This window comes from Tyto alba, unplaced genomic scaffold (genome assembly GCF_018691265.1).
Source record: "Tyto alba isolate M040663 unplaced genomic scaffold, T.alba_DEE_v4.0 Super-Scaffold_2, whole genome shotgun sequence".
Taxonomy (NCBI): domain Eukaryota; kingdom Metazoa; phylum Chordata; class Aves; order Strigiformes; family Tytonidae; genus Tyto; species Tyto alba.
In genome coordinates this window covers 495,088-521,600 of record NW_024881282.1, presented here as the reverse complement: position 1 = coordinate 521,600, position 26,513 = coordinate 495,088, and the positions used below count along the sequence as shown (strand labels likewise).

The following is a 26,513-nucleotide window of genomic DNA, read 5'->3' as shown; positions in this document are numbered from 1 at the left end:
GGTGGGGGAGAGGGGACAAAGGCACTCAAATGCTGACAGCCACTGAGTGGGCAGTGAGCCCTTACAGACAGTCCCAGTGGGTTGTTTTGCACATTGGGCAAGCTCTCCATGTCTACAGAAGTTGTTTACGACCACTATAGAAAGGCTGAGGATGTTCTCAAGTCTATACACATGACAAACAGTGAATATTTAGAGATGTGATTAGCCAGATACTGTAAACTCAGGAATACCACGACAGTCATGTGAACAGTAGTACAGTAAAAGGTATGCCAGCAGAAATGTGCCAACTGAAAAACACACAAAAATGCAAAATGTTAAAATAAATTAGCTACAGTTTGGCACAATCACCATCTGTGTGCCAGGGAGGAGAACTGGGAAAGGCCTCAAAGATGAGAGGCAAGGGCAAAAGGGATAGGACAGTAAATGCAAAAGGAACTGCAGTGATAGCAGAAGGCTGCGATATGCTACTGTTGTTTTTGCATTAAAAATCATAGATTCGTGGAATAGTTTAGGTTGGAGGGGACCTCTAAAGCTCATCTAGTCCAACCACTCTCCAATGAGCCGGGACATCTTCAACTAGGTCACGTTGCTGATGCCAAGTCAGGAAAAGAAACTGGATGAAAGCGGCAGGCAAAATATATTATTCCTGTCATATAATGGATGCAAATTAAATGGCATGTGCCCCTTAGGACCCATGAATGTGTTAAGGAACACAGAGGATGAACCTTGTGCTGTGTTTTGAAGACTTTGATAGGTATAGAAGAGGCCGCTACCACAGAGGGGCTCAGGAAATCTGGAGCATTTTCTGCTGAAATCACTAACTGATCATTGTAATTACATGAAAACCTAGCTGATTGCATTCAACTTCCAACTGGATTTGAATCTGGCAAGGGATGACAAAGTCAAGAAGAAGGGCTTCTATAAGTGCATAGGTGACAAAAGGAAGGCTGGGGAAAATGTTGGCCCACAGCTGAAGGAGATGAGGGAACTGGTGACACCGGATGCATAAAAGATTGGGGTTACTTCAGGCTTTCTTTCCCTCAGTCTTTACTAGTTAGACTGGTCTTCAGGAATCCCAGGTCCCAGAGACTGGAGTGGAAGCTGGAGCAAGGAAGATGTACCCTTGGTTGAAGAGGATCAAGTCAGTGAATTCTTAAGCAAACTGGACATACATAAGTTCATGGGCCCTAATGGGATGCACCCACGAATGCTAAGGGAGCTGGCAGATGTCATTGCAAGGCCACTTTCAATAATCTTTGATCAATTACAATGTTTGGGAGAAGTATCTGAAGACTGCAGGAAAGTAAATATCACTCCTGCCTTCAAGAAGGGTAAGCAGGAGGACCCAGGTAACTACAGACTAGCCAGCCTCACCTTGATCCCTGGGAAGGTGATGGAGCAGCTGGAAACCATTTCCATGAACGTGAAGGACAAGAAAATCATTAGGAGTAGTCAGCATGGCTTCACCCAAGGGCAAGTCAAGTTTGAACAATTTCAGAAATGAATGGCCCGGTAGATGAAGGAAAAACAGTGGATATTGTCTACCTGGACTTCAGTAAGGCCTTTGACACTGTCTCCCATAAGATGGGTGGTCTGGATGGGCAGACAATGAGGTATTGAAAATTGGCTGAATGGCTTGACCCAAGAAGTGGTGATCATCAGCACAAAGTATACTTGGAGGCCAGTAGCTAGCGGTGTACCCAAGGGGTTAATACTGGGTTCAGTCCTGTTTAACATCTTCATTAACGATCTGGATGACAGGGCAAAGTTATCCTCAGTACATTTGCTGATGACACCAAATTGGAAGGAGTGACTGATACGCCAGAGGGTCGTACTGCCATCCAGAGGGACCTTGACAGGCTGGAGAAATGGGCTGCCAGGAACTTCATGAAATTCAACAAGGGAGAGGGCAAAGTCCTGCACCTGGGGAGGAACAACCCCATGCAAGGATATATGCTGGGGGCCACCCAATTGGAAAGCAGCTTGGCGGAAAAGGACCTGGGGATCCAGGTGGACACCAAGTTGAAGAGGAGACAGCAATGCGCCCTTGCTGCAAAGAAGGCAAATGGTATCCTGGGCTACATCAGGGGGAGTGCTGCCAGCAGGTCAAAGGAGGTGATCCTTCCTCTCTACTCAGCACTGGTAAGGCCACAGCTGGAGTTCTGGGTCCAATGCTGATCTCCCAGTACAGGAGAGAGATGGACATACTGGAGAGAGCCCAGTGAAGGGCCACGAAGATGATGAAGGGACTGGAGCATCTCTGCTATGAGGAAAGGCTGAGAGCTGGGACTGTTCAGCCTGGAAAAGAGAATGCCCGGAGTGGGGGATATTATCCATACACGGGAGTACACCAAGAGGATGGAGTCAGGCTCTTCCCAGTGGTGCCCAGTGCCAGGACCAGAAGCAATGGGCATAAACAGAAACACAGAAGGTTTCCTCTGAACATCAGGAAGCACTTTTTCACTGTGAGGGCGACCAAGCTCTGGCACAGGTTGCCCAGGGAAGTGGTGGAGTCTCCATGCTTGGAGGTATCAAAAAGCTATCTGCACATGGCCCTGGGCAACCAACTCTGGATGGTCCTGCTTGAGTAGGGGGGGGTTGTACTAGATTATCTCAGGAGGTCCCTTCCACGCTCAGCTGTTCTGTGATGTCTACCCAAAGGCCCTCCTGAACCTCCCAGTTCCCCATTCAGCTCCAATCCTTCTGAGAGTGCTGATCTGCTCTACCAGCCCTGCACCACAGTGCTGATAGCATTGTGCAGTAGCATCTGCTACCTGCCCCTTCCTCCGTGCAGGTTTGGTGAGAAGTCTTCACATGTGCACCCTGCAGCTACCGCAGCTGGCCAGAAGAGCACCTCATGGGAGTGCTGTGGCCAAAGGAGGGCAGAAGTGGATGACAAAGAGCCACGGGGTTAGACAGAAAGAGAGCAGAGCGCCAGTCTTAGGGAGCTATGACTGCTGTGAGAGAAGATGCTGGGCAGGTCTGCCTCTCCCATCTGCACGGACAATTGGGAGGACAAAGACGGGCGTTGAGGCCTTGTTATTTCACACTCTCCTCCCAGTCCACCAGCAAGACAGGAGGGATGAGTAGAGCCAAGGTACCACAAAGTTCTTATGTTCCCCCAATTCAAGGACGGACGGAGAAGGACAGCCCCACACTGGGGTCCTCAGCTGCATCATCTGTAGGAGTCAAGGCTTCTTCCCACAGACGCATCTAGAGGGTAACACCAGAGCCCCTCAAATACAGCCATCCCTTGCCCTCCCAGCCTTACTGCTGACCCATGTTCTCCCCTATGCAGTCCGCAGTGCTGGAAAAGGATGGAGGGCTTCTCGGCAGCTCAGGCCTCCATTCTCTGGCTGTCCTCCCCACCTCCAGTGAGCGCAGTCAGCAGGCAGGGAGCTCATCTGGAGCCCTGCCCTGGCTGGATCTCTGCTACGCACATGTTACGCTGTGGCTTTGGCAAACATCTGGCTCTGGGCTCCCGCCCCTCAGAGTGACGGCTCTTGGTGGGAGAGGAGGGGAGGCTGGCGCCAGTGTGGTCACTGATCCCACGCACGGCTCCCTTTGCCTGAGTGTGCGCCAGGCATCCTGCCCTCCCCAGCCCTGGCACAACTGCTGACCAGCTAAAAGCAGCCAGGGAGCGGCCACGGCTGCTATTTCAGGAGCTGCCTCTGGCTCCCGGGCTGTGTCTCAGCCTCCAGCACGCTCGGGCCTCGGGGGAGTCAGCAGGGTCAGGGTTTGGCCCCAGCGACCGTCCAGCACACGTGGCCGCGGCGAGGGTCAGACCCCCGAGGGTGCAGGGAGCACCGCGTCCGGGGGAGCCCCCTGCACAGCCGCAGGCACCGTCTGCCGCACCGCTGGCTCCCCACAGCCCAGCAGCTACAGGGCACGGGTGAGCGCTCTGGCTGGCAGCCCCACAGCCAGAGCCGTGGCACAGACAGGCGTGGGGCAGCCACAGCCATCCACAGCAAGGTAGGGAGAACAGGGGCAGCCTACGGCCTCCGACACCGCTCGGGGATAGGGTAAAGCCCTCGGTTTCGAGGAGGAGGGGAAGTAGTTTCGTCACAGACGTTGGCAGGGAGGTAGGACCACGGAAGGTGAGGCCAGGCAACAGGCTGCAGGAGCCTGGGGGTGAACACTGCCTTTCTGAGAGCAGGGGCAGAGTAAGGCACAGAAGGACCAGGAGCAAGCACACGCGGGCACCCAGCCTTCTCTGGTGGAGCAGCAGGGAGGTGAAATGGGAGCCCCAGCAGAACGTGCGGGAGTTTGGGAGCTAAGCAGGGCGGGGAAGCTGAGCCTCTGCAGAGGAAGGGTGCTCAAGGTGGGGGGGCTCGAGCCGGGCAGCAACAGGGCAGGGTGGGAAGTGAAAGGGTTTGTCCACAGTCTCCTGGGCAGCGCTGATGCCAGGAAAGACTCTGAACCAGGGCGTTGGGCTGGGTTTCAGCTGGGCAGAGCTCAGGCAGGGAGCGCTCACGGAGCAAGTCTACACAGTGAGATGGGAAGTGGCTGGGCAAGACACGCAGGTGAGACTGGGGCTCAGGGCACTGTCAGATGGAGCGTGCCAAGCAGGGTGCCCCTGGGGTAGGAGGCAGGGAGGGGGAGCAGAAAGAGGCTGGAGTGTCCCAAGGGCCGTGCTGGTGAGGGAGAGCACTGCCAGCGAGAGCTGCCCCGGGGGCGAAGCAGTGAGGGTCCCTGGGGGGAGCAGGCAGCATCAGCTGGCAGCAAGCACAGGGTGTGGAACAAGAAGGAGCAGAGACTGAGGGTGGGCAGGATGGCAGGCTGGGGCTCTGGGAGGGGAGGTGCAGGGACTGGCACTTTGGAGGGCAGCGTGCAAGGTGTGGGGCTGCGGGTGGACGTGGAGGAGAGGGAGTGTGAGCGAGGACTGCGGGAGGAAGAGGAGTGTAAGGGGGCCTGGGGCTGAAGCAGAGGTGAGGGAAAAGGGGCAGCTGTGAGGGGGCTGGGGATCGGCGTGGAGGAAGGAGGGAGCTGTGCGAGGGGCTGGGGGGAGGAGCAGAGCATGGGGGGAGAGGAGCGCGAGGGGCTGGGGCCTCTCGGCTGCAGTGGAAAAGCTGCTGCAGCTCCAGGGGAAATGCTACTTGAATTAATCATGGCGCTGGCTGCTGTGCCAAGCCCAGGAGGAGGCTGCTGGCAGCGCAAGGAAATAACTTTCACAGGAATTTGGAACAAATGCAGCTCTTCTGGCGGTAACAACAGCACTCACCTCCCCCACAACCTCTCCATGTACCAGCATCCCCCCATGTCCCCACTCCCTGTGTACCCCCAGACCCTTCGCACATTACAGCCTGCTGTCCCAAAAGCATGATGCACTCCCTCCCCTCGCACCGCACCCCAGCAACCTCACAGGCGTCTCCCCATCTTGCCTCAGGAAGCTTGCCTTCTTGTTTCTGAGGGGGGGGGGAGGCCTGTTTCATGTCATGCAAAGGTCTCAAAATAGGTTAATGCTAAATCCCTTGTCCCAAGAAAATGAATGCATGTAGTTATGTCCTCCCCACCTCCCGCCACTCTCTTTGGCAGCAGTCGGTGAGCGCAAGTCCTCTTACTGTTCCAGTCCCCATGCACAGCTACTCCCCACGTCCTCTCACAACTGCCCCCTTCGGTAGCAGAACCGATGCATCAGGGATTATCCATCAAAACTCTCTTTCAGCAATACAGTATATGTGGCCTGGTCTAGCCTATAGCATTTCATGCAGGTCTTCCTAGCGTGCGGCATAGCCAGTTCCACGGAACCACAAACCAGTACTTCAAAACTCATCAGGCTTGTCCTCAAAACTGCAAGATAAGACTATACGTGGGGTATGTTGCTGGTCAGCTTTTAATTTCTGGTGTTCTTGTTCCCCAACAATTGTGTGTATGGATGCAAAGGAAATGTGCACACCCTGGTTCAAAAATCATTAATATTGGATCTGTGCAAGTATCAGTAACCTACCATCTCATCTCATTCACATTTCCGTCAAATCAGCCTATGCTCACAACATGGGGTTTACACAGCTCTCTGTGCTTTATGCTGGCTGCCAAAGGACAGACAATACTTGGTTTCGCATGAAAAGTTAGAAAGGCCCAGAAAGACAATATCTGACCATGCATGCAGCTTGCTGGTACAAAGTCGAACGTTTAAAACAAATTCAAGCTAGCAAGGTGAATTTATACCAGAACTGTGCTTCACATCATGTAACCATATCATCTGAATGTAGTCCGATAAACCCTAAAGCTTCTATATTATCAACTCATGGCCACAGAGAGAAACAGAGACAACCAGTCAGTGACTATCCCTTGCTCTATTTTCTGATGGTGTCATGTTCACTGACTCCCCCGGGGCTCCCTCCCCACAGGTGTTTCTCTCTCATCTCAGACTTGAACTGTGAGTTTGCTATTTCCTTTGCTTACTGCCTGTGCAGAGTCTGCTACTGTGGGACCTGGCCCATGATAAACACGAGTAATAAATAAAGATGTTATGAGATCCTTTTTCTTTCTCAGGAGCTCAGGCCAGCAACCTGCTCTGCTTCTTTCTGTACACCAAACACAAAGACCGACCTGGCAGAGAGGTTGGAGTGTGCAAGGGAGCAGGAGACCTGCAGGCATTCTTCAAGTCTCTTCTGGTCACTCACAGGGACTCCTCACTTCCCCATCATTCTGTCCTGCTCACGGAGAGCAGATACTGTCACTGTCTGAAAATAGACCTGGTCCTCCCAGGATTTTTTGCTGACAAACATGGCAGTCAGATGGAGAATTGAACCAATTCAGTTCTCTGCTGACCTCGGAGGCTGTCCTGTGTCCTGCACATCACACTGGCAGGGGCTCCCCCTGGCCTAAGCTCTCGTGATCATTATGCAGGTCTGGACCAAACCCAGACCCAAGGCAGGATGAGCCCTGATGCCTAGAAGCCACGGGCAGACGATGGAGTCAAGCGGGAGCAATTGCACGCAGGGTCTGTGGGGCAGCACACCTGACACGGGCGACCCCCCCCCCCCCCCTCCCCGGGACATGCTGAGAGCTGCTGGCTGCCGTGGACCCGGACAGCATCTCTGGAGCCCTCCCGTTCAGGGGCAACTGGGGTGCCGTGGCTGAGGGGTGGCCACCACGGGCAGTTGTGCTCTGAGACCTGGGCTCCCTGCCCCGGCTCTACCCAGCTCCCCGACCTGGCTCGCTCCTGCTACGGCCCAGTGCCGAGCCGGCAGCCTGGCCAGCCTCCTTTCCCATCCTCTCACATTTCCCGGCTCAGAGGAAGCAGCAGCAGATGTGTGAGCTGTTTGCTTTGTGCCGAGGCCACGCGGGAGTTACCTGCGCTCAGCCCAGACGCGCCGTTTCCAAACGAAACACGAGGGCTGAGCCAAGACCATCGAAATCTGGCCAATCCCTCAGTCACCGCTGGCCGCCGGGCCAGCACCTTCCCCTGCGCGGTGCGGAGCTGGGCTGGCCCCTGCGCTACCCCGGCCCCACCACGGCCAGGCAGCCATGCACCGGACCAGCTTCTCTGTGCCGTCCCCACGGCCCTGCACAGCCCCAGCTCCTCCGCAGGTCCCACTCTCCCTCCTGCCTGTCCCCGCACTCGCAGTCAGGAGCGCAGCCGCCATCTCCGATTGCATTTCCAGAACGCCTTCCCACACGGCAAGCGGCACTGAGCAGGAAGGCACGGAGAAGGAGAGAGAGGGGGGCCTCCCTTCAGGGGCTGCCGCAGCCAAGACATCCCTGCACACGCCTGGGGCCTCCGTGCTCGCCCGGGGACGCTTGGTTCCTCCACTCCAACCCTGTCCCCGAATCCACCCCCACCCCTTGACCCCTTCCCCATCTCTGCCCCCAGCCCTGGTCCTGTCCTTGTCCCCATCCCCACCCCACAAGGACAGGGTGGAGTGTTGCCCTGCACAGACCAAATCTAAATCTACCCCCACCCAAATCTCCCTCCTCCTCTCCCACCCACTTCTTCTGCTCAGACTTTCACCCCGCTCCCACCCTGACCCATCCCCTACCCCCCCAAGATCTGCCCCATCCTCAACCTGCCCCTGCCCCATGTCCCTCTACCCCATACCTGGCCTTTGCTCCCACCCCATTCCTCCTTCCCCTTACGCTCTCCCCCATGCTCCTACACCCCTCCCCTGCACGCACCCACCCCACAAGTCCCTCCTCCAGCACCCCCATCCCATACCATCAGTCCCCTGCACTCACACACCTGACATGGCCCACGCTCACCAGCCCGCACGCTCATACCCCTCCATGCCCCAGCAGTGCACCCACAGCACACCACAGACCTGTTTTCCTCGGCAGCTCCACTTCCTCCTCCAGACCCTTTTCCCTGGCCAGGTCTCCGGACCTCCTCCTGCCTTGGCTCATGGACCCCAGAATTCCTGCTCCCCCTCACCCGTTCCTCCTGGCCCCATGCGCACCGCTCACCACCTGGCCCCAGAGCCCCTCACGGCCCCAACCAGACATCCTAGTGTCCCCTGACTCCAGCAAAGAAGTGCCCCAAACGTCACAAGTGCTTGTCCCAAACTGGATGCTGCCATGGTTGGCAGTGCCTTGCTGCGCTACCGCACCAGTTCCTTACTGTCAGCCCCAAGCCCCAGGTCTCCCCATCTTGGCTCAGACGGATCGCGTCGCCTGTCTCCAGCAGCCAGGGCTCCAGGGCCTGAGCTGTGATTGAAACAGCAAATGCAGGGAACGCAAAATACAAATGGCATTACTGGCACATCTAAGGGTCTGCAGAACCTGTCAGAGGGACAGCATCTCTCCAGGCCTCACCTGTGACCTCTCACTACGCAAAGGCTGATGCAGCACATGCCTTTCAGCTCAAATCCCACGGGTGCTGTTTCCAAGGTAATATAACAATACCAATTGTGCATAATTAATGCTAATGTTCACAACCAGCCTTAAAAACACTGATGAACTTAGGCTAACGATCTCACAGGGGGAGAGAGAAGTTAACAGCTTGGCTACAAGCAGCTTCCCAGAGGTCTTACCCATGTTCCTGAGCAGCATTTTGAGTGTCCTGGCCTGCAAGGCAGCTCCACGCTTGCACAAGCAAGGTCTGGTACAGTAGGCCCCAATCTTAGCTGAGGTCAACACTGTGCTCTGCACAAAGGACATCCTCAAGGTGTGCCCACAGTATCAGTGATATCACTCAGTACTTGCATGCAGAAAGGGTGTAACAGTGCTCTGCCCTATTTCCAACTCACACTGAGCATGGAGATTTCTGTTCAAGCATTCTTGCTGCAACCGTTGCCCATCTAAGTCATGACAACTGCATCAAACAGCCTTCAGTAGCAGGTCTCCCATCCCAATCCTCTCACCGCCCTGGCCATGCCCTCCTCAAGCTCAGCTTCTGACAGTTGTACTTACCTGTAAGAAGCAGGTCCCAACAGGGGTGCTCTCCTTCAGGGACACGTTGTAGAAATTACTCCTGAACACTGGCTCATTGTCATTGACATCCTGCAGGGCCACATGCACCACAGCTGAAGAAGAAAGGGCAGGGGTTCCCCTGTCTGTGGCCAGCACGGTCAGCTGAGGCTGAGGATCCTTCTCGTAATCCAGTGGGGCAGCAGTGGTGATGATACCTGTGGCCGGGTCAATGGCAAACCAGCTGGAGTGGGTGTCACGGCCATGCATGATACTGTACTGCACCTCCCCATTGGGACCCTGGTCCTTGTCACGAGCTGTCACCTGCAGGACAAAGCTGCCTGGGTACACAACCTCGGGGATGCTTTGTTTGTACTCCTGCTGGTCAAAGAGTGGAGGGTTGTCATTGATATCCATCACTTGCAGCACAAAGGCTGATTCTGCCCGGAGTGGAGGTGTTCCTGAGTCAGTAGCTGTCACCCGCAAATCATAGGAGTCTCTTTCTTCCCGATCCAGGAGCTGGTCCACGCAAATCAGGTAGATGATGTTGTCCTTGGTAGTGAGCGCAAACTTGCCATCCCCTCCCTCCAGTGTGACATTGACGTTGGAGTACTCGCCATAGTCTGGGTCAGAAACGGAGATGCGTGCCACGTACTGGCCAGGTTGGGCTCCCTCCGAGATCTGGGGGGAGCCATCTTCACTCAGGAAGATGATAGTCATGGTGGGCTGGTTGTCATTGTAGTCACGCACATGAATAGTGACAAAGGCTGTGGTGACCTCAGGATGGACAGCCTTATCCCGTGCCTGCACCACCAGCTCATGCACCTTCCTTACTTCATAGTCCAGACCCTTGTTGAGCTTGATGACTCCGGTCCGGGAGTCAATGGTGAAGTACTGGTCAGGATCGCTCTGCCGCCGGTTGATCTCATAAATCACATCCCCATTGTCACCTTCATCTGCATCAGAGGCAAAGACTTGCAGGATGCTGCTGCCGGGTTTCAAGTTCTCTGAGATGAGAGTATGATAGCGGCTCTGGTTGAAGCTAGGAGCATTGTCATTGATGTCCTGGATGGACACATCCAGCGTCATCTGAGTACTCCGGGGAGGAGAACCACCATCGTAGGCTTCCAACAGCAGGGAGTATGATGAGCGGTTCTCCCGATCCAAGACGTTGCTGACCACCAGGTCCAAATATAGGACCCCATTGGGTCCTCGACGTGTTTCCAGGCGAAAGGCCTGCCCCACATTCTCTCCCTTAATCACATAGCCTTGCGTATTGAGTAGGCCACTGTCAGCATCAAAGGCTGGGTCCAAGGGAAATCTGCTGCCAATGGGGGTGTGCTCTGGGATCTGGAAGGTGCTGTGTTGTTTGGGAAAGGCTGGAGCATGGTCATTAATGTCATTCACTTGGATGTTCACTTCTACAGTGATGCCCTCTGGGGTAACAGCAATGAAGCTGTAGTGGTCCCGAGTCTCTCGGTCCAGGACACGAGCTGTTTTGATGATACCGGTGTTCTCATCTATCCCCAAGTCAGTGGTAACACCACTGCCCTCCTGTGCTGAGATGAAATACATGTAGGCACTAGTTCCAGGGGGCAGGCCAGCACTGATGTCCCCAATAATGGTGCCAGCTGGCTGCTCCTCATCTATTTGTAGATCCAGAGTGCCCAGGACAGCAGAGCCTTTGCCTGCTCTCAGGCCTCCAAGAATTAGCAGTTCCAGCAGAAGCATGGCTGACCTCTTCATCTGCTCCATTGCTAGTGCCTTGCAGAGCAGAGGGTGGCTCGATTTCCCTTGCAGTGTGCGCCTTAATCCTGCATGGAATGCAGACCAGAGGATGCTGGTTAAGAGGGAGCAGCAAAGGAAGGACAGAAAAAAAAAAAACAAAAAACACCTGGAGAGGGAAGGCCTGCCACGTACCTACTGTCCGATTGCTCTGTATCACTTATCCCTCGCATGGAGCAAAGGTGAAAATGTGACAGAGCAGACGGTGCCTAGAATGAAGGCCTGGGACAGCACCTCAAGTCAGCCAAGCAGGTCACACCTGACAGTGTGCTAAGGTTAGCAGCTAGTACCCTATTACATAGGCTATTTCCTACATAGTCAAGCGTTCTTCCCAACCACCCACCCTCTTGGCAACACTGGAGCCAGCTGCCCTAGAGAAGAGTGTTCCTGTGCCTTTAACAGCTGAATGCTTCTTGTGAGGTTGAGAGAGGCTCTCTGCAGGAGGACAGAGATTTTTGGACAAACAGCAGCCTAGCATCTCTCCACCCTGAAAAAAAAGGTGGTTTCAAATTGAGAGCTCAACAAGTGACCACGTTGAGACCTGCCCCACCCCCAGTAGCATGCCTTTCAGGACCACAGGGATACGGGTGCCAAAAAACCCATGAAGTGCAAATCTTGTGTCCCTGGGAGGGAGCAGCAGAACTGGAGCAGGCTTACATCCAGTGAACAATAAATCAGAATGGCTGTATTGCAAAGGATGTACCCACAGCTGGGAATGCCCAGGATAAAAATCAGACAGGGCCCATTGTTTGGCCTGGCACAGAGATCTGTGGATGCCCCAAGCTGGTACCATGGAGGGTGGTGGCAGTACAGAAGGAACGCAGCAACTCCCTCTGAACTGCCAGCTGCTCTGGCTCCTTCCCCGTCCCACACCCTCCACTGCTCACTCTCCTCCTTTGTCTCCTCGCTGCTCCTTGCTCATTCTGGCTCCTTCACTCCATTTCCCCCTGCCGTAGCTTCATTTCACTGCAGCAGTGGGGGAGGGACGAGCAGGGAGGAGCAGTTCCCAGCAGCAACACCACTACTGGACACGCTGGACACGCTCCCAGTGCCCAAAGGCTGTCAGCCCCCCAGGGCTCTGCCCACCCTCCCTGTGAATAGCCAGAGAAACTCAGCAGTCAAGCAGCTTGTGAAGAACACCAGCCCCAGTGCTGCTTTCAGCCCCCGGTAAACGAGGCTTAGTGGTCTGCAGGGATGGCGGCAGCATGAGCTCACACTTGGACTCTCTTGAAAGCATTTGCTGCTGGTCCCATAACCACACTCAGGAGCAGCTCATGTCAGAGGCAGGACGGCAGGAACCTCCCTGTCTTGGGGGATGGAGGTGGCTGACATTGCCTAGTTTGGGGACTAAGAATATCAGCCCTTGATCTAAAGAACCCTGCAGGATTCTTAACCCTTTCCAGGGGACGTAGGATGATTATTCCCGGGTCCTCTTTCCCACCTCAGGTCAGCTGTTTAGATTGGTTTTCCCTGTGGAAATCCTGGGTTAGTGACAGAATGGAGAATATTAAAAAGTGTTTTCCACATATAAAGAAGTGTTTGTTTACTTCACTGGCCATCGAGTGTCTGAGGTCTATGGCAAGTAAACCCACACACTCTTCCTAGCTGAATCCTCATTATCTCTCAGGAGCAGAAATCAAGATGACACTTTTATCCCTGTGGGCTGCTAGCTGGGGATATGCACTAACTCAGTGTTCCTAGATAGATCTCACTCTGTTGGTGCTGGTTAAATTTCCCCAGCTGGAGGGGTAACTGCATACATCCAGAACACGCAGTGCAGGGGGAATGGGGTCCAAGTTTGCTTCTGTGATGACACTGCACCATCCTAACTGTGACCCAGCTGCTCAGGTCATGGGAGGGTACAGAGCAGAGGGTTTAAAGCCTTGGCAGAAGGTTAGACAAAAGCTAAATAAAAAGGGGAGTGAAAAATCAGGTAGGGTGAAAAGGCTTGCTGGGCCAATCTCAGTGGCTGAGGACAGCTGGAAGGTCTTGGGTAGTGCCTGGAACAGATCAGGGCACAGATATGGGGAAAAAAACCTGAAACACCTGGTTTGATTAGTGATGTGGCTCTTGAGAAGCAGAAGAGAGTGTAGCAAGGCTTTGTGGGCTGCTGGTAGAGAGGAAACTTGAAAAGCAAATCTAGGGAGTGTGAAAAGCAGCTGAGAGCACTGGGGCAACAGGGTAACAGAAATTAGGGTCCTTGGGGTGGGGAACTGGTAATGAAAGTCTGTGTAAACTTCTCCTATTCCATCCTCCCTGGATACAAGTGGGTAGTTTCAGAGCCTAGCTACCTCTTCAGTAAGAGATGCAACTACCAGGTTGCACCAGCCCAGGATGGGCAGAAGGCCATCCACGGTACTAGCAGCCCCCTGTTCCTATGAAGTTTGAAGGCTTGGGTCACAGAGGAAGACAGCAGTGACCTCAGTGGATGCAGAGTCACCAAATCTGAACAGCTGCTTCCAATTAGGAGATAGCTCAGCGCTAGGGGCTGGCTTGACTGGTCCAGGCCCAGCCTGTGTAATGTGAGCCAGACTGCCCTGCTCCCTCTCTGTCCCTCCCACCATCGGGCACTGAGTTCCCTAGTAAAAAATGGCAGCAGAAGCCTCTGAAGAAAACTGCTAGCATGAGAATCTGTTCAGAGAGGCGCTTGGGGTCCGGAGCCATAGTAAGGAGGTTGACAGGAAGGGCAGCTAAAATGGAGTGAGCTGCAATGTACATAAGCATCTCCAAGACTAGGGCTGATAGGACAAGGCATCAGAAGAGCCCAGCCTACGCTTAGCAGATAAGCTGCATTTAGAAAAAAAGGATATGGGATTACAGAGGGACCATTGCATGCATCCCTGCCTGCCTGCCAGTGGCACCTCACATCTCATGTCAGCCATGAGGAAGGGGAAGCAGGCCCACAGGAGCCCCAGCAGAGAAGCTGGAAAGAGGGCACCCACTGTGCATGCCACAAGCAGATGTCAGAGTGCTTGCTGTGCAAAAGCTCCATCAAAGCTGCAGATGCTGCTGATGCCATACACAAAGTCTCACATGAGAGGCCATGACTCATGTAATGATGTTTTTGAGACTCCAGTCCAGATGAGGAAGGATTCGGAAGCTCATTTCATCTTTGCTGAGCACCAGTCACTGACCTGGAATATGCTTTTCTCTTCTACGTTCACAAAGATCTCTCTCTCAAGAGTTTCAGATTATCTGCCCTCAGAAGCAGGCACAGACCAGGCTTGCCTGCAGTGCAGCCTTAGGCTATCAACTCACTTGCAACCTCTACCCAGTCTGCTACTACCTACAGTCATTTCCATGCCTCCTGGCTCTCCTACCACCTCCCACCCGGGGCCTTCAGGACCAGCACCCTATTGCTCACTCCCAGCCCAGTCACACAGCCTCATTTCCCTCTGACATCAGCTCTGAGCAGCGACAAGTGGTGGTGACCATCCTCTCATGAGGATGCAGTCAAAGCTCCACTGCATCCCTGTGCATCCCATTTCTGTGCCACACCAGGGCTTCCTGCCGGCTGTTCTGTCTCTCAAAACACTCCCCCCCACAAAGGAAGCTCTAATAAATTTTCCTCACGCATTAGCCAGTTCCCACAATCCCAGCCCACATGCATCGCAGCGCTGTCCTGGCCCCTGCCACCCTGTCTGCCCATTGCAGAGGTGCTGCAGGGCCTTGTCCGCTCCCTGCCCGCTGGTGCCCCCCGGCTGTCAGGGTTTCCCTCTCCCCCAGAGCTCCTGGGCAGCCGGGGTCCCCTGGCTCCTGGGGCTCCTCGCCCCGCTTGGCTCTCCCCATCCGTCGGGCCCACCGCAGGCTGGTGCTCCCTGGTCCCCGTCCCCGGGCGCTCCGGGCATCCCGCACATCGCAATCCCCGGGCCGGAGCTCTGCCAGCCCCGGTCCCAGCTCCCCTCGGTCCGCAACCCCCGCCGGCGCCTCCGCGGCTCCTCTGCCCCTCGACCGCTGAGCGCCCGCCCCGCGGCCGGGTCTGCCCCTGCGGCGGCACCCCGGGCGGTCCCGGTCCCGGTCCCGGCCCCGCACCGTCCCGCTCGTCCGCTGCCAGCGCCGGCCTGGCTGCCGTCGCGCCGCGGGCGAGGCCGGTCCGGTCGCGGATCCGTGGTGCTGCGCCGCCGCGGGCGCGCCCCCCCCCACCCCCCTGCAACACCCCCCCCCCCCCCCCCCCCCGGCCCATTGTCTGCGCAGCGGAGGCAGAACAAAGCGCCCAGTCCCGGTGCCGGTCCCGGACCCGGTGCCGGCGCCGATGCCGGTCCCGGTGTCGCTCCCGGTGCCGTTCCCGGTCCCGGCCCGGCCCGCCGTGCGGCGATGCCAACGTGCGGAGCACCGGGCGGCGGGACAGCAGGAACGGGTCGGTCCCCGGCGCTGTCACTTACACCGCGCGTCCCGCGCTGGCGGCGCTCACATCCCGCAGGATCCGGCCCCGCCGAAACGTCCCGCAACCGCTCCGGTACCACCCCCCCCCCCCCCCCCCCCCCGGTGCCGCGGTCGCTTCGGTACCGTTGGCCGTTCCTGGTACTCCTCAGCGCTCCGGTGCCCCCTCCCGCGCCGCGGCCGCCCCCCCCGGTGCCGCGGTGCGCCGGCCTCCCCGGTGCCGCGGCCGCCCCCCCCCCCCCCGGTGCCGCGGTCGCCCCGCGGAGTGCTCGGCGGCGGGTCGGCGCTGGCTCGGCGCGGAGGCTCCTGCTGAAACCCGACCCAGCGCCGCCCTCAGCCCCCCCCCCCCCCCCCCCCCGCTCCCCCCCCCGCTCCCCCCACCGCCCCCATCCCCGCCCCGCCACCGGAGCGCGCCGGCAGAGCGCGGCCCCGGAGCGGCCGGGGTCCGGGGCGATGGGACGGCGTGGCGGGGCACCAAGGGACCAGGGAGCAACGTCGGGGAGGAAGGGCTGGACCCGGGGATAAAGAGGGATGGGGAGGAAGCAACGGGCCCCGGGAGCCCGGGGAAATGGTAAGGGCTAGGCAGGGGCAAGAGGCAGGGCAGTGGCGGGGTGGGAGTGGGCAAGGAAAGGACTGAGCAGGAGGGGGAGGAAGGCTGTGGGTCACATTGGGGGGCATATGGGGACACGAATGCAGAGGCACAGCCCATTCCCTGCTCTCTACCACAGCTCCTTCCCGAGCGCAGAGACCCCAGCCCAAGTACCTGTAACCTGCCGACACCGCTGACTCACATCAGGGCTTCAGATGTGCAGGCTGGCAGGTACCCATCCGCAGTGTCTGCACTGCAGGTGACTGGACCCCCTGTCCCAGCCTGTAACAAGAGACAAACCAAGACTCTGGTGAGCGATTCTCCGGGCTTCTCCAACAGTGGCTGGCTCCCAGGCTCTGCTTGGCCACTCCAGACAGGCCAGGTCACAACAGTATTTGGTGTGTCTGTTGGGGGCCACTCGGTCTCCAGGCCAATCATCACTACTGGCTGAGCCTTAGTAGAGAAAATGCCATTGACTACTGGCTGTTACGGTCCATTGCCGAGATCATGTGCTACAAAGGCCGCAGCTCAGTCTGCTTCACCAGGAAAACGTCAAGGTTCTTCTATCAGTGACAATCAATTCAAATAGAGAATATGGACCACCAGATTCGTTTAATAGATTTGCATGTCTGCATCCCTTCCCCAGTACCACGTCGGCTAAGGTGGATTTAGAAATAAAAAGTACTCTGGATTACTTTTACTAAGTGATCTAAAGGTATCCTGGAAAACACAAATCCTTTTGACCCTGAACAGCACATCTCACAATCCCTATCATAAATTCACAAAGCTATAATATATTCAGTTTATTTCCTCCTACATCTATCTTCAGAAGTTCACAGGAAGGCAGGAAAGAAGTTCAGAAGGGGGAGAATGAGGATGATAGAGGTCCAGATCAGTTTCAGTGCATGGAACAATTTAGTTTCCATTTTGGAAAGAAGACAAATGAGGGAAATGGGGAAGAGGACATTGAAATCATAAGTGGTCTGTGAAGGGTGATTTTGTTTGGCTCTGTGGAGCTGATTTTATTCACTGTGTCTTCCAATGTAAAAGAGGCATGGGATGAGGCTAACAGAAGCCAAGATCAAAACAAACATAAGAAGGTGGTACTTCATGTGAGGGGCTGCGGATCTGGAGAACTTCTTGCCATAGAATGCTGTGGATGCTCGAAATTTCCATTGGCCAAAGAGGTGTTTGCGTTACTTCACAGAAGTCATTTGAGGGTTCCTGAATAGAGGAAACCACCTCTAGCTCATGAAGTCATATGAGTCACAATGAGTTGGGTCTGGATGTGTATTTAGGTGAAATATTGTGTATGCTTCTCCTGTTCTTCCAGACCTTCCTGTGTATCCACTCGTAGCCATCATTGGAGCCTGGGCTAGAGGGAGTCTGAACTGACTCCCAGTGAGAGGGTCCTTATGATCTCGTGTCTGTTCCATTTTTGGCAATGATATTTCAGCCTTGATTTAGCTGTCATGTCTTTATTTCTCTTTATTTTTGTCTACAATTGTTTCTTCTTACATTACTTTATTCCCTCCCAGATAGTTTCAGAAACAGCAGTAAACTTATTCAGCATTTCTCCTAAATGAAACAAGCCACGTGCTCTTACTCTTATCTTATGATCAGCTATCCATTGCTGTTATTCTAGCTGCTCTTCCATATATATATGTCTTCTAGTTTAAATTAATGTCTCTTTAATATAGCAGATCAGAATTCCCACTGTGTTCTAAAGAAATATCATCTGCACCTTATAGACAAGCATTTAAGGGAAGGCTTTTCTCTACTGGAAATGTCTTGCTGTACTTCAGGACGACATTTGATTTTCACCTTTACCTGCATCATCTTACTATCTTACATGGGACTCACACAGAGGTATCCTTTCTCTTCTGTGGTTTCTAATGAGGGTCATTTTCAGCTTCTGACCAAATATTTTCTAATACCTTGCTAAGACCAAGGTCCACAATGTGATTTAGGAATATACTATCCACAGTTTCTAATACCTTGGTATTTGCATCAATGCCTTTATTGATACGGGTTCAAATGCATCAACTTTTACTTTTTGGTAGATTAATCAAATACATGGTGCTGATGATGCTGAAAGATGTTACTGATGTGATCAAAAGGCTGCTGTCCATTACATATAAAAGAATCTGTCTTTGGAGAGGTCCTTGATGACTGGAAATAAGATAATAGAGCTGGCAAATCTTTAATAACACTTTCCATAGAGTGCAAGAGCTCTCAATTCCCACGTGTAAGAAATCAGGAAAGGAAGGTGATAGATGGGCATGGCTGAGTAAAGACCTGCTAGTCAAACTAAAGGGCAAGAAGGAAATGCACAGGCAGTGGAAGCAGGGACACGTATCCTGGGAAAAGTATAGGGGCATTACGCGGCTGTGTAGGGATGAGGTCAGGAAGGCCAAGGTGCAGATGGAGCTGAACTTGGCAAGGGATGCAAAGAATAATAATAAGGGCTTCTATAGGTAAGTCAGACAGAAGAGGAAGGTCAAAGAAAGTGTGTCCCCCCTGATGAACACAGTTGGCAAACTGGTAACAACAGACAAGGAGAAGACTGAGGTACTCAGCCTGTTGCAGATGATACCAAGCTGGGTGGGAGTGTTGATGTGCTTGAGGGCAGGAAGGCTCCACAGAAGGGTCTGGACAGGCTGGATTGATGGGCTGAGGCCAACTGCATAAGGTTCAACAAGGCTCAGTGCTGGGTCTTGCACCTGGGTAGCAACAACCCCACGCAAAGCTACAGGCCTGGGGCAGAGGGGCTGGAAAGCTGCCCAGCAGAAAAGGAGCTGGGGGTGTTGGTCAACAGCTGCCTGAATATGAGCCAGCAGTGTGCCCAGGTGGCCAAGGAGGCCAACAGCATCCTGGCTTGTGTCAGCAAGAGTGTGGCCAGCAGGACCAGGGAAGGGATCGTCCCCCTGTCCTTGGCACTGGGGAGGCTGCACCTCCAACACTGGGCTCAGTTTTGGGCCCCTCACTACAAGAAAGACATTGAGGTGCTGGAGTGTGTCCAAGGAAGGGCAACCAAGCTTATAAAGGGTTTAAAGCACATGTCTCGTGAGGAGAGGCTGAGAGAACTGGGTTTGTTTAGACTGGAGAAAAGGAGGCTGAGGGGAGACCACACTGCTCTCTATAACTGCCTGAAAGGAGGTTATGGCGAAGTGGGTGTTGGTCTCTTCTCCCAAGTAGCAAGGGACAGGATGAGTGGAAATGGCCTCAAGTTGCACCAGGGGAGGTTGAGATTGGAAATTAGGAAAAATTTCTTCCCCAGAAAGGGTCATTCAGCACTGGAACAGGCTCCCCAGGGAAGAGGCTGAGTCACCATCCCTGGAGGTATTTAAAAGACATGCAGATGTGGTACTCAGGGACATGGTTTAGTGGTGGGCTTGGCAGTGATCGGTTAATGGTTGGACTCGATGATCTTAAGGGTCTTTTCCAACCTAAATGATTCTATAATTCCTCAGTTCTACTCAACATTTTTTTTGCCTCAGTCTTCACTAGCAATCTCTCTCCCCATACCTCTCGAGTGGATGGAACTCAAGGCAGGAACTGGGGGACCAAAGTCCCTCCCACTGTAAGAGAAGATCAGGTTTGAGACCACCTGAGGAAGCTGAATATACATAAGTCTATGGGACCTGATGAGATGCATCCCAGAGTCCTGATCTAGTTGTCAAGCCACTCTGTGATATTTGAAAAGTCATGGCAGTCAGATGAAGTCTTAGGTGACTGGAAAAAGTGAAACATTGCACCCAGTTTTATAAAGGGTAGAAAGAAGGACCCTGGGAACTACCAACCTGTCAGCCTCACCTCTGTGCCTGGGAAGATCAAGGAACAGATCCTCCTAGAAGCTACATTAAGGCACATGGAGGACAGGAAACTGATTCGAGACAGCCAGAATGGCTTCACCAAGGCCAAGCCTTGCCTGACCAATCTAGTGGCTTTCTATGATGGAGTGACTACATCAGTGGACAAGGGATGTCATCTGTCTGTGCTTCTGTAAGGCCTTTGACGTGGTCCCCTATGACATCCTTCACTCTACATTGGAGAGATATGGATTTGATGGATGGACTATTCAGTGGATAAGGAATTGCCTGGATGGCCACATGCAGAGAGTAGTGGTCAATGGCTCAATGTCCAGATGGAGTTCAGCGATGAGTGGTGTCCCTCAGGGGCCCGTAATGGGACCAGTATTATTTAATATCTTCATCAACAACCTAGACAGTGGGATTGAGGGCACCCTCCACATTTGCAGATGACACCAAGCTGAGTGGTGCAGTTGACACACCTGAGGGACAAGATACTGTTCAGAGGGACCAGGACAAGCTCAAAAAGTGGGCCTATGTGAACTTCATGATATTCAGCAAGGTCAAGTGCAAGACCATGCACCTGGGTAGGGTCAAGCCCTGTTATCAATACAAGCTGGAGGATGAAGGGATTGAGAGCAGGCGTGCAGAGAAGGACTTGGGGGTACTGGTGGATGAAAAGCTGGACATTAGCTGGCATTGTATGCTCACAGCCCAGAAGGCCAATTGTGTCCTGGGCTGCATAAAAAGAAGCATGGCCAGCAGATTGAGGAGGGTGATTCTGCCCTTCTATATTACTCTGGAGAGACCCCACCTGGAGCACTGCAACCAGCTCTGGAGTCTTCAGCACACAAAAGACATGGACTTGTTGGAGCTGGTCCTGAGGAGGCTTCAGAAATGATCAAAGGCTTGGAATACCTCTCCTATGAGGACAGGCTGAAAGAGTTGGGGTTGTTCAGCCTGGAGAAGAGAAGGCTTTGGGGAGACTTTATTGTGGCCTTTCAATACTTAAGGGGGGCTTATAAGAAAGATGGGACAGACTTTTTAGCAGGGCCTGTAGCAATAGGTCAAGGGGTAATGGCTTTAAACTAAAGAAGAGTAGATTCAGACTAAATATAAGAAAGACATTTTTTACAATGAGGGTGGTGAAACACTTGAACAGGTTGCCCAGAGAGGTTGTAGATGCCCCATCCTTGGACACATTCAAGGACAGGTTGCATGGGGCTCTGAGCAACCTGCCCTAGTTGAAGTTGTCCGTGTTCGGTGCAGGGGAGGTTGGACTTCCAACCCAACCCATTCCATGATTCTATGACTCTAACATTACACTCACCTCTAAGAAAGGCAAGAAGGAACTCACAGAACCATCAGTTTGTCAGGGTCAGCTCTGTATGCAAAAAACTCATGGACCACATTCTCTCAGAATCCAGTCCTAAATATATAGAGAACAAGGAGGCAATCAGGAACAGTCAGCATAGAATTATCAAGCACAAACTGTGCTTGACTAGCCTGATTAACTTCTCTGACAAAATGACTGGCTATATGGATGAAGGGAAAGCAGTGGATGCAAAGTGCCTTGATAGCCCTGACAGTGGCTCCCACAGAATTTTCATTTATAATCTGAGGAAGTATGGGCTGAATGAATGGAGCATTAGGTGGGCTGAAAACTGGGGGCACCCCTGGCCTTAAAGGGTAGTGCTCCATGACTCAATATAGGGTTGATGTCTGGCAGCCAACAAAATACACCAAGCACTGATATGGGAGCTAGTATTGTTCAGTATCTTCATTAATATTCTATGATGACACAGAGTGCAAGTTTGCAGATGACACTAGGAGGGGTGGCTGATATGCTGCATGGCAGAACTCTGGTCCAGACAGATGTCTAGAAACTCAAAGCATTGGATTAGCAGAAACCTCACGAAGTTCAATAAGAAGAAGTACAAAGTTCTGCACTGGAGGCAGAATAACCCCATAATTGGTACAGGTTGGGAACCAACTGGCTGAGATGCAGTCCTGCTCAAAAGAGCATGGAGGTAAAGGTAGACACTGAATTAAGGATCAATAATATGCTCTCATTGCAAATAAGAGAAACAACTTACTGCATTACATTAGAAGGGTAAGCAGCAGATCAAGAAAAATAATTAGCCCCCTTGACCTGGGAGGTGGTGAAGCCACACCTTGAATCCTATGTACATTTTTGGCTCCCCCTGTTCATGAGGGATATGGAAAAACTGAGGGAGATAAGTAAGGGCCTGGCACACATAATCGATTTATGAAGAGAGACTGAAGAAGCTGAGCTTGGTCAGTCTGGTGATGAGTAGGCGAAGGGGCTTTTCAATGGCATCCTACTGCTACTTGAAGGACAGGTTAAAAAGATGATGGGACCAAATGCTTCTTCATAGCAGCAGACAATAACAATGGACACAATTACAGCTTGGGAGATTCAGAATGAACATTAGGGAAAGGTTTTTCACCAGGAGGGTAGTATAGCACTGGAGAAAGCTGCTCACAGAGGCTGTAAATCTCAGCCCCTCGCAAGTTTTCAAGGCTGATCTGACCCAGTATTGCTGACAGTCTGTCTTCGAATGGGAAGCTGGACTATGCATCTTTGGACATCCCTTTTAACCATGAAGGACTGTCTACTATGAACCTATGAAATTAATTCAATTTCTGTTATGCTACTCTTTAATAATAGCTTTTTGCTTTTATGATGTTCTGGTCATCCTTTATACACAAAATGCCTCTTTATTTTATGTCACTGATCAACCTTATCAGTATACGTTTTTTTTTTTTTGCTGATATTTTTACTGAAAAAAATTAAATAGATGAGCTCCAAAACTGATCCTTGAAAATACTGTGCATTTTCTCAAGCATAAAACTTCTGATTTACTGGTAATCCTGTTTTTTTTTTGCCAGCCTTCCACACCTTGTAGTTTTCATATTAATTTCTGTCTTTTCCATTTGAATATATGATTTCCTATGTGTTACTGTAGCACTGCAGTTCAGATAGTCTGATTGACCTTTTTTCCCCGGCCCCAAAAAACTCACTTATAAAGAAAGTTGTCTAATGTGCTAGTCTGGCATGATTTGGCAAACCTGCTGCATTTGATTGCATTTGACATTTAGTATTCTGTTTTAAAATTACAATTTCCTTTAAAAATTTGTTTTGAATCCTTTATACTACTGCAAGCAATCTGCATTTTCCTAGGTCATTCACTTCAGTCCTTCTTTCTTCAGTATCAGTGATGTTATTCTTCAGCCCCATAGCATTACCCCAGATTATTAAACAACCGTCCTCTCAGACTTGCGATTTGTACACAAGTGCTGCCTCTACTTAGAGATGGAAATTAGTGGATTCCTTTTGGTTTCCTAGTAAATTCTAATTTACTATATATTGTCGGAGTCCCCTGGCAAAACTGGGGAGAACAGATCCATATCATGTGCTTGGACTTCCAGAGCGATCCTTGACAGTCTTTTTGACATGCAAGTATCTTTGGAGCTGTATGTGGACTGGTAGAAAAATGTAAGTCAAGCTATACCTTGTAAAAGCAACTAAGACACAAAAACAAGAGCAGAAATATGCTATTCAACTATTCAGGGCAAAAGGTTATTGGCAATAGTAAAGGCTGGGACAGGACTGCAAGGCTCCCAGCTGTGTCATGCCTTTTGATAGAATTATTAATTATATGGAGACCAGAGTATGAGAAGGGAGCAAAATCTGAAGATGATTGAGTTCTTTGGATTAATTGGTACTTTGGTGAACTTCAGAAATTGAAATAACTTGGGAGCTGGAGAAACATGGCAAACTGGAGTCAGTAGTGACCAAAGCATAGCTGGAAGGCAGCACAGAAAACATGCTCTCTGCATGCTTTGTGTTCCCCTAGATCTACAGGCAAACACTGCAATGTAATGGGATGCTGTGTGAGCTCTCCTGTTGTTAGTCTGACACCACAATGACCCTGATCCTGGAGTCGTGCACATCCCCACCCAGACTGGACTTTGCATGTTCCCACCCTCATCCATAGCAGGTGGGAAGTGGTCTGGTAGTTTAGCACCTTCCTGCTAGATGGCATCTTGTTCCTGAACCGGATAGGAGCAATCTGGCAGGTAGCCCTGTAGGACTAAGTTGCTCAGAGGCTTCCACTCTTGCAGGCTGGACTCTGGTTCAAAATTCCCAAACAGGAAATCCTTCTAGGATGTGCTTAGGCTCTGATTCCCGGATGTTCACAGCAAGCAAAGGCTTCCTGAATTCAGAATGGAGGTTAAAAATAAAAGAAGGCAGGCACCTGCTAGGAACATACGTGGCCGGGGCCAAGGGTACGTAGGGAAGTGAGGGGACAGCTCTCCCCCCTAAGACAGGAGTAAGTTTCTTCAGTGAGATCCCAAGTTTGCCTCTGCCATTTGGAATGGCCTTGAAATCCATAAAATATAGAAAAAGAGTTGCAAGATCATTTCACCTAGGAAATGGAGTTGGTACCTCTGCTTTGCAGCTCTATATTCACAGACTGGTCGAAAGGAAATGCTGCTAGTGCACTGCTGCCGGCTGTAACCTGACTGGATAGCTTTGAACCTTACAATGGAAGAGTTCTTCTGCATCTCCTGCTTGTCTATATGGACACAAAGCTCCTGTCACATAAAGTTCTTGCAACGGGCATATTCCTGTGCCATAGGGTTTGTTCATGAGCAGCCCGGAGCCCTGAATGTAAAGTCCTCTCCTGGGCTGCATGCGATGGATAGTTTTAGGGCAGAGCAGGTGGAGTTCATGGCTTCTGTTAATTTGTTTATAAGAATGTTTACAATCTTGGAAATTTGGTGAAGCTCTGGCAGTGTTGGAAGAAGCTGGATTGAGCAGTGGTCTTAACATCACACTTATGCTACATCGTGCTTGAAGTAAGGATGACCAGCCATCACATCCCCTTGCTCCCATCTTTCTCATGGTAGTATGGTAAGGACTCCCACAGTCTAATTTCCAGTCCTAAATACCCTGAATACTTGTCAACGTTGCCTCCTTTTTTTAGAGAAGTTCTCTAGTGCAGCAAAACCTGTGAAACAGTTGGGCTTAAAATGTTGATTCTTGTTACCGTCTTGTCTTGAACTTATATTATACCATGCATCTTGCAGGCTGGGAGTCCCACTGCTCATCGTTTCATCTGTCCCAGCCCTGGACTTGTTCTTAATTTTGCCAGTTCCTTGCATTCCTAACTAGCAGCTCTCTTGTAATTCATCTTGGGACTTCTCAAACAACCCGTTTGGTATTATTTTAAGTTATAGCAGCATCTAAAGGTTAAGACTTCGAGTGCAGCGATAAGACAATTCATGCCCAGAAGACAAAATAATCAAAAGTGAAGACAAGTTGGTAGATACAACAAAGAGCATGGAAGGATAAGGCTACAAGTGAGATAGCAGTTATATTCTTTTCAGGTACTTTCTAAATAGGACAGCATAGGCAGATGTTAAACAGTAAAAAAAAAAAAAAAAATCTAGGGCTCTCAGCTGCTTCATTCCCTTATCTGAAAGAGAGTTCAGTTGAACCCAGAAGCCCCTGTCATGCCCAGCACCTAACTAGTTCTTGAAGTCATCCCACAATGAAGAATTCATAAACCTGCCAGTCAATCTGTTCAGTGCTAAATTTTCTTTACTGTTATTTAAACCCATTATTTCTTGTACTATCTGTCATGAGCACTAGAAATAGATTGATCCCTTTTCAACTGTCTTACAAATCAAGATGGTTATTATGTCTTCTCACTCTTCTTTAAGCTAAACTGCCCCAGAGCATTTAGTCTTTCCATATTGTACTTTCTCAACCTCTAATCATCGCCTCTGGACTTTCTCAGATTTGTCTACGTTCTCTGAAATGCACTGACTAAGACTGGACACAGAACTGTGGCTAAGGTCCTTATCACAGCAAAGCAGAGACAGAAATCAGGGGGCCTGGAGCACCTCCCCTATGACGACAGGTTGAGAGTTGGGGTTGTTTAGCTGTGGAGACCTTATAGTGGCCTTCCGGTACTTACAGGGGACTTATCAGGAGTGTAGTGATGGATGAGGGGTAACGGTTTTAAACTGAAATAGGTAGATTTAGATTAGATATAAGGAAGAAATTACTTCTTGCGCAGGTGGTGAGGCACTGGAACAGGTTGCCCATAGAAGCTGTGGCTGCCCCCTCCCTGGAAGGGTTCAAGGTGAGGTTGGACGGGGCTTGGAGCAACCTGGTCTAGTGGAAGGTGTCCCTGTTCATGGCAGGGGGGTGGAACTGGATGGTCTTTAAGGTCCCTTCCAACCCACTGTATGATGATTCTATGATCCTAAATGTTACTTCATGCATCCTGCAAGTCATATTCCTGTTTATACCATGTCATATGATGTTATTTTTGCAACAGCATGTCCTCAGCCGATTCATATTCAACCTACAGCTCACTATAAACTAAACATGGAGAACTACTGTATAGACTGTTGTTTCTCAGTCTCTGTCTGTACATCTTACTATTTCTACCAAGCAGATACTCTTCCTACCAAGGAATAATAGCAATTTTAATATTTCTATCAATGGTGTTTAGTATCTTGACTAATAATCTGCAAGGAAGTATGGACTGACTAAACAG

At 51.8% G+C, this 26,513-nt stretch overlaps 1 protein-coding gene across 3 annotated transcripts in view; it reads right to left on the bottom strand.

Moving 5' to 3' along the window:
- DCHS1 (dachsous cadherin-related 1) overlaps positions 1-26,513 on the bottom strand; it is an 80,359-nt gene that overhangs the window by 36,676 nt on the left and 17,170 nt on the right. Inside the window, exons 1-2 of one of the 3 annotated variants that reach the window (XM_032994534.2) lie at positions 16,277-16,384; positions 9,352-11,162 (exon numbers count right to left, since the gene is read on the bottom strand). In XM_032994534.2, the coding sequence (XP_032850425.2) occupies positions 9,352-11,103 (1,752 nt within the window). In that variant the 5' untranslated portion in view covers positions 11,104-11,162; positions 16,277-16,384. Of the gene's footprint in view, positions 1-9,351; positions 11,163-15,639; positions 15,662-16,276; positions 16,385-26,513 lie in introns of those variants that run through there. The other 2 variants (XM_042793440.1, XM_032994533.2) reach the window with 2 other exon arrangements.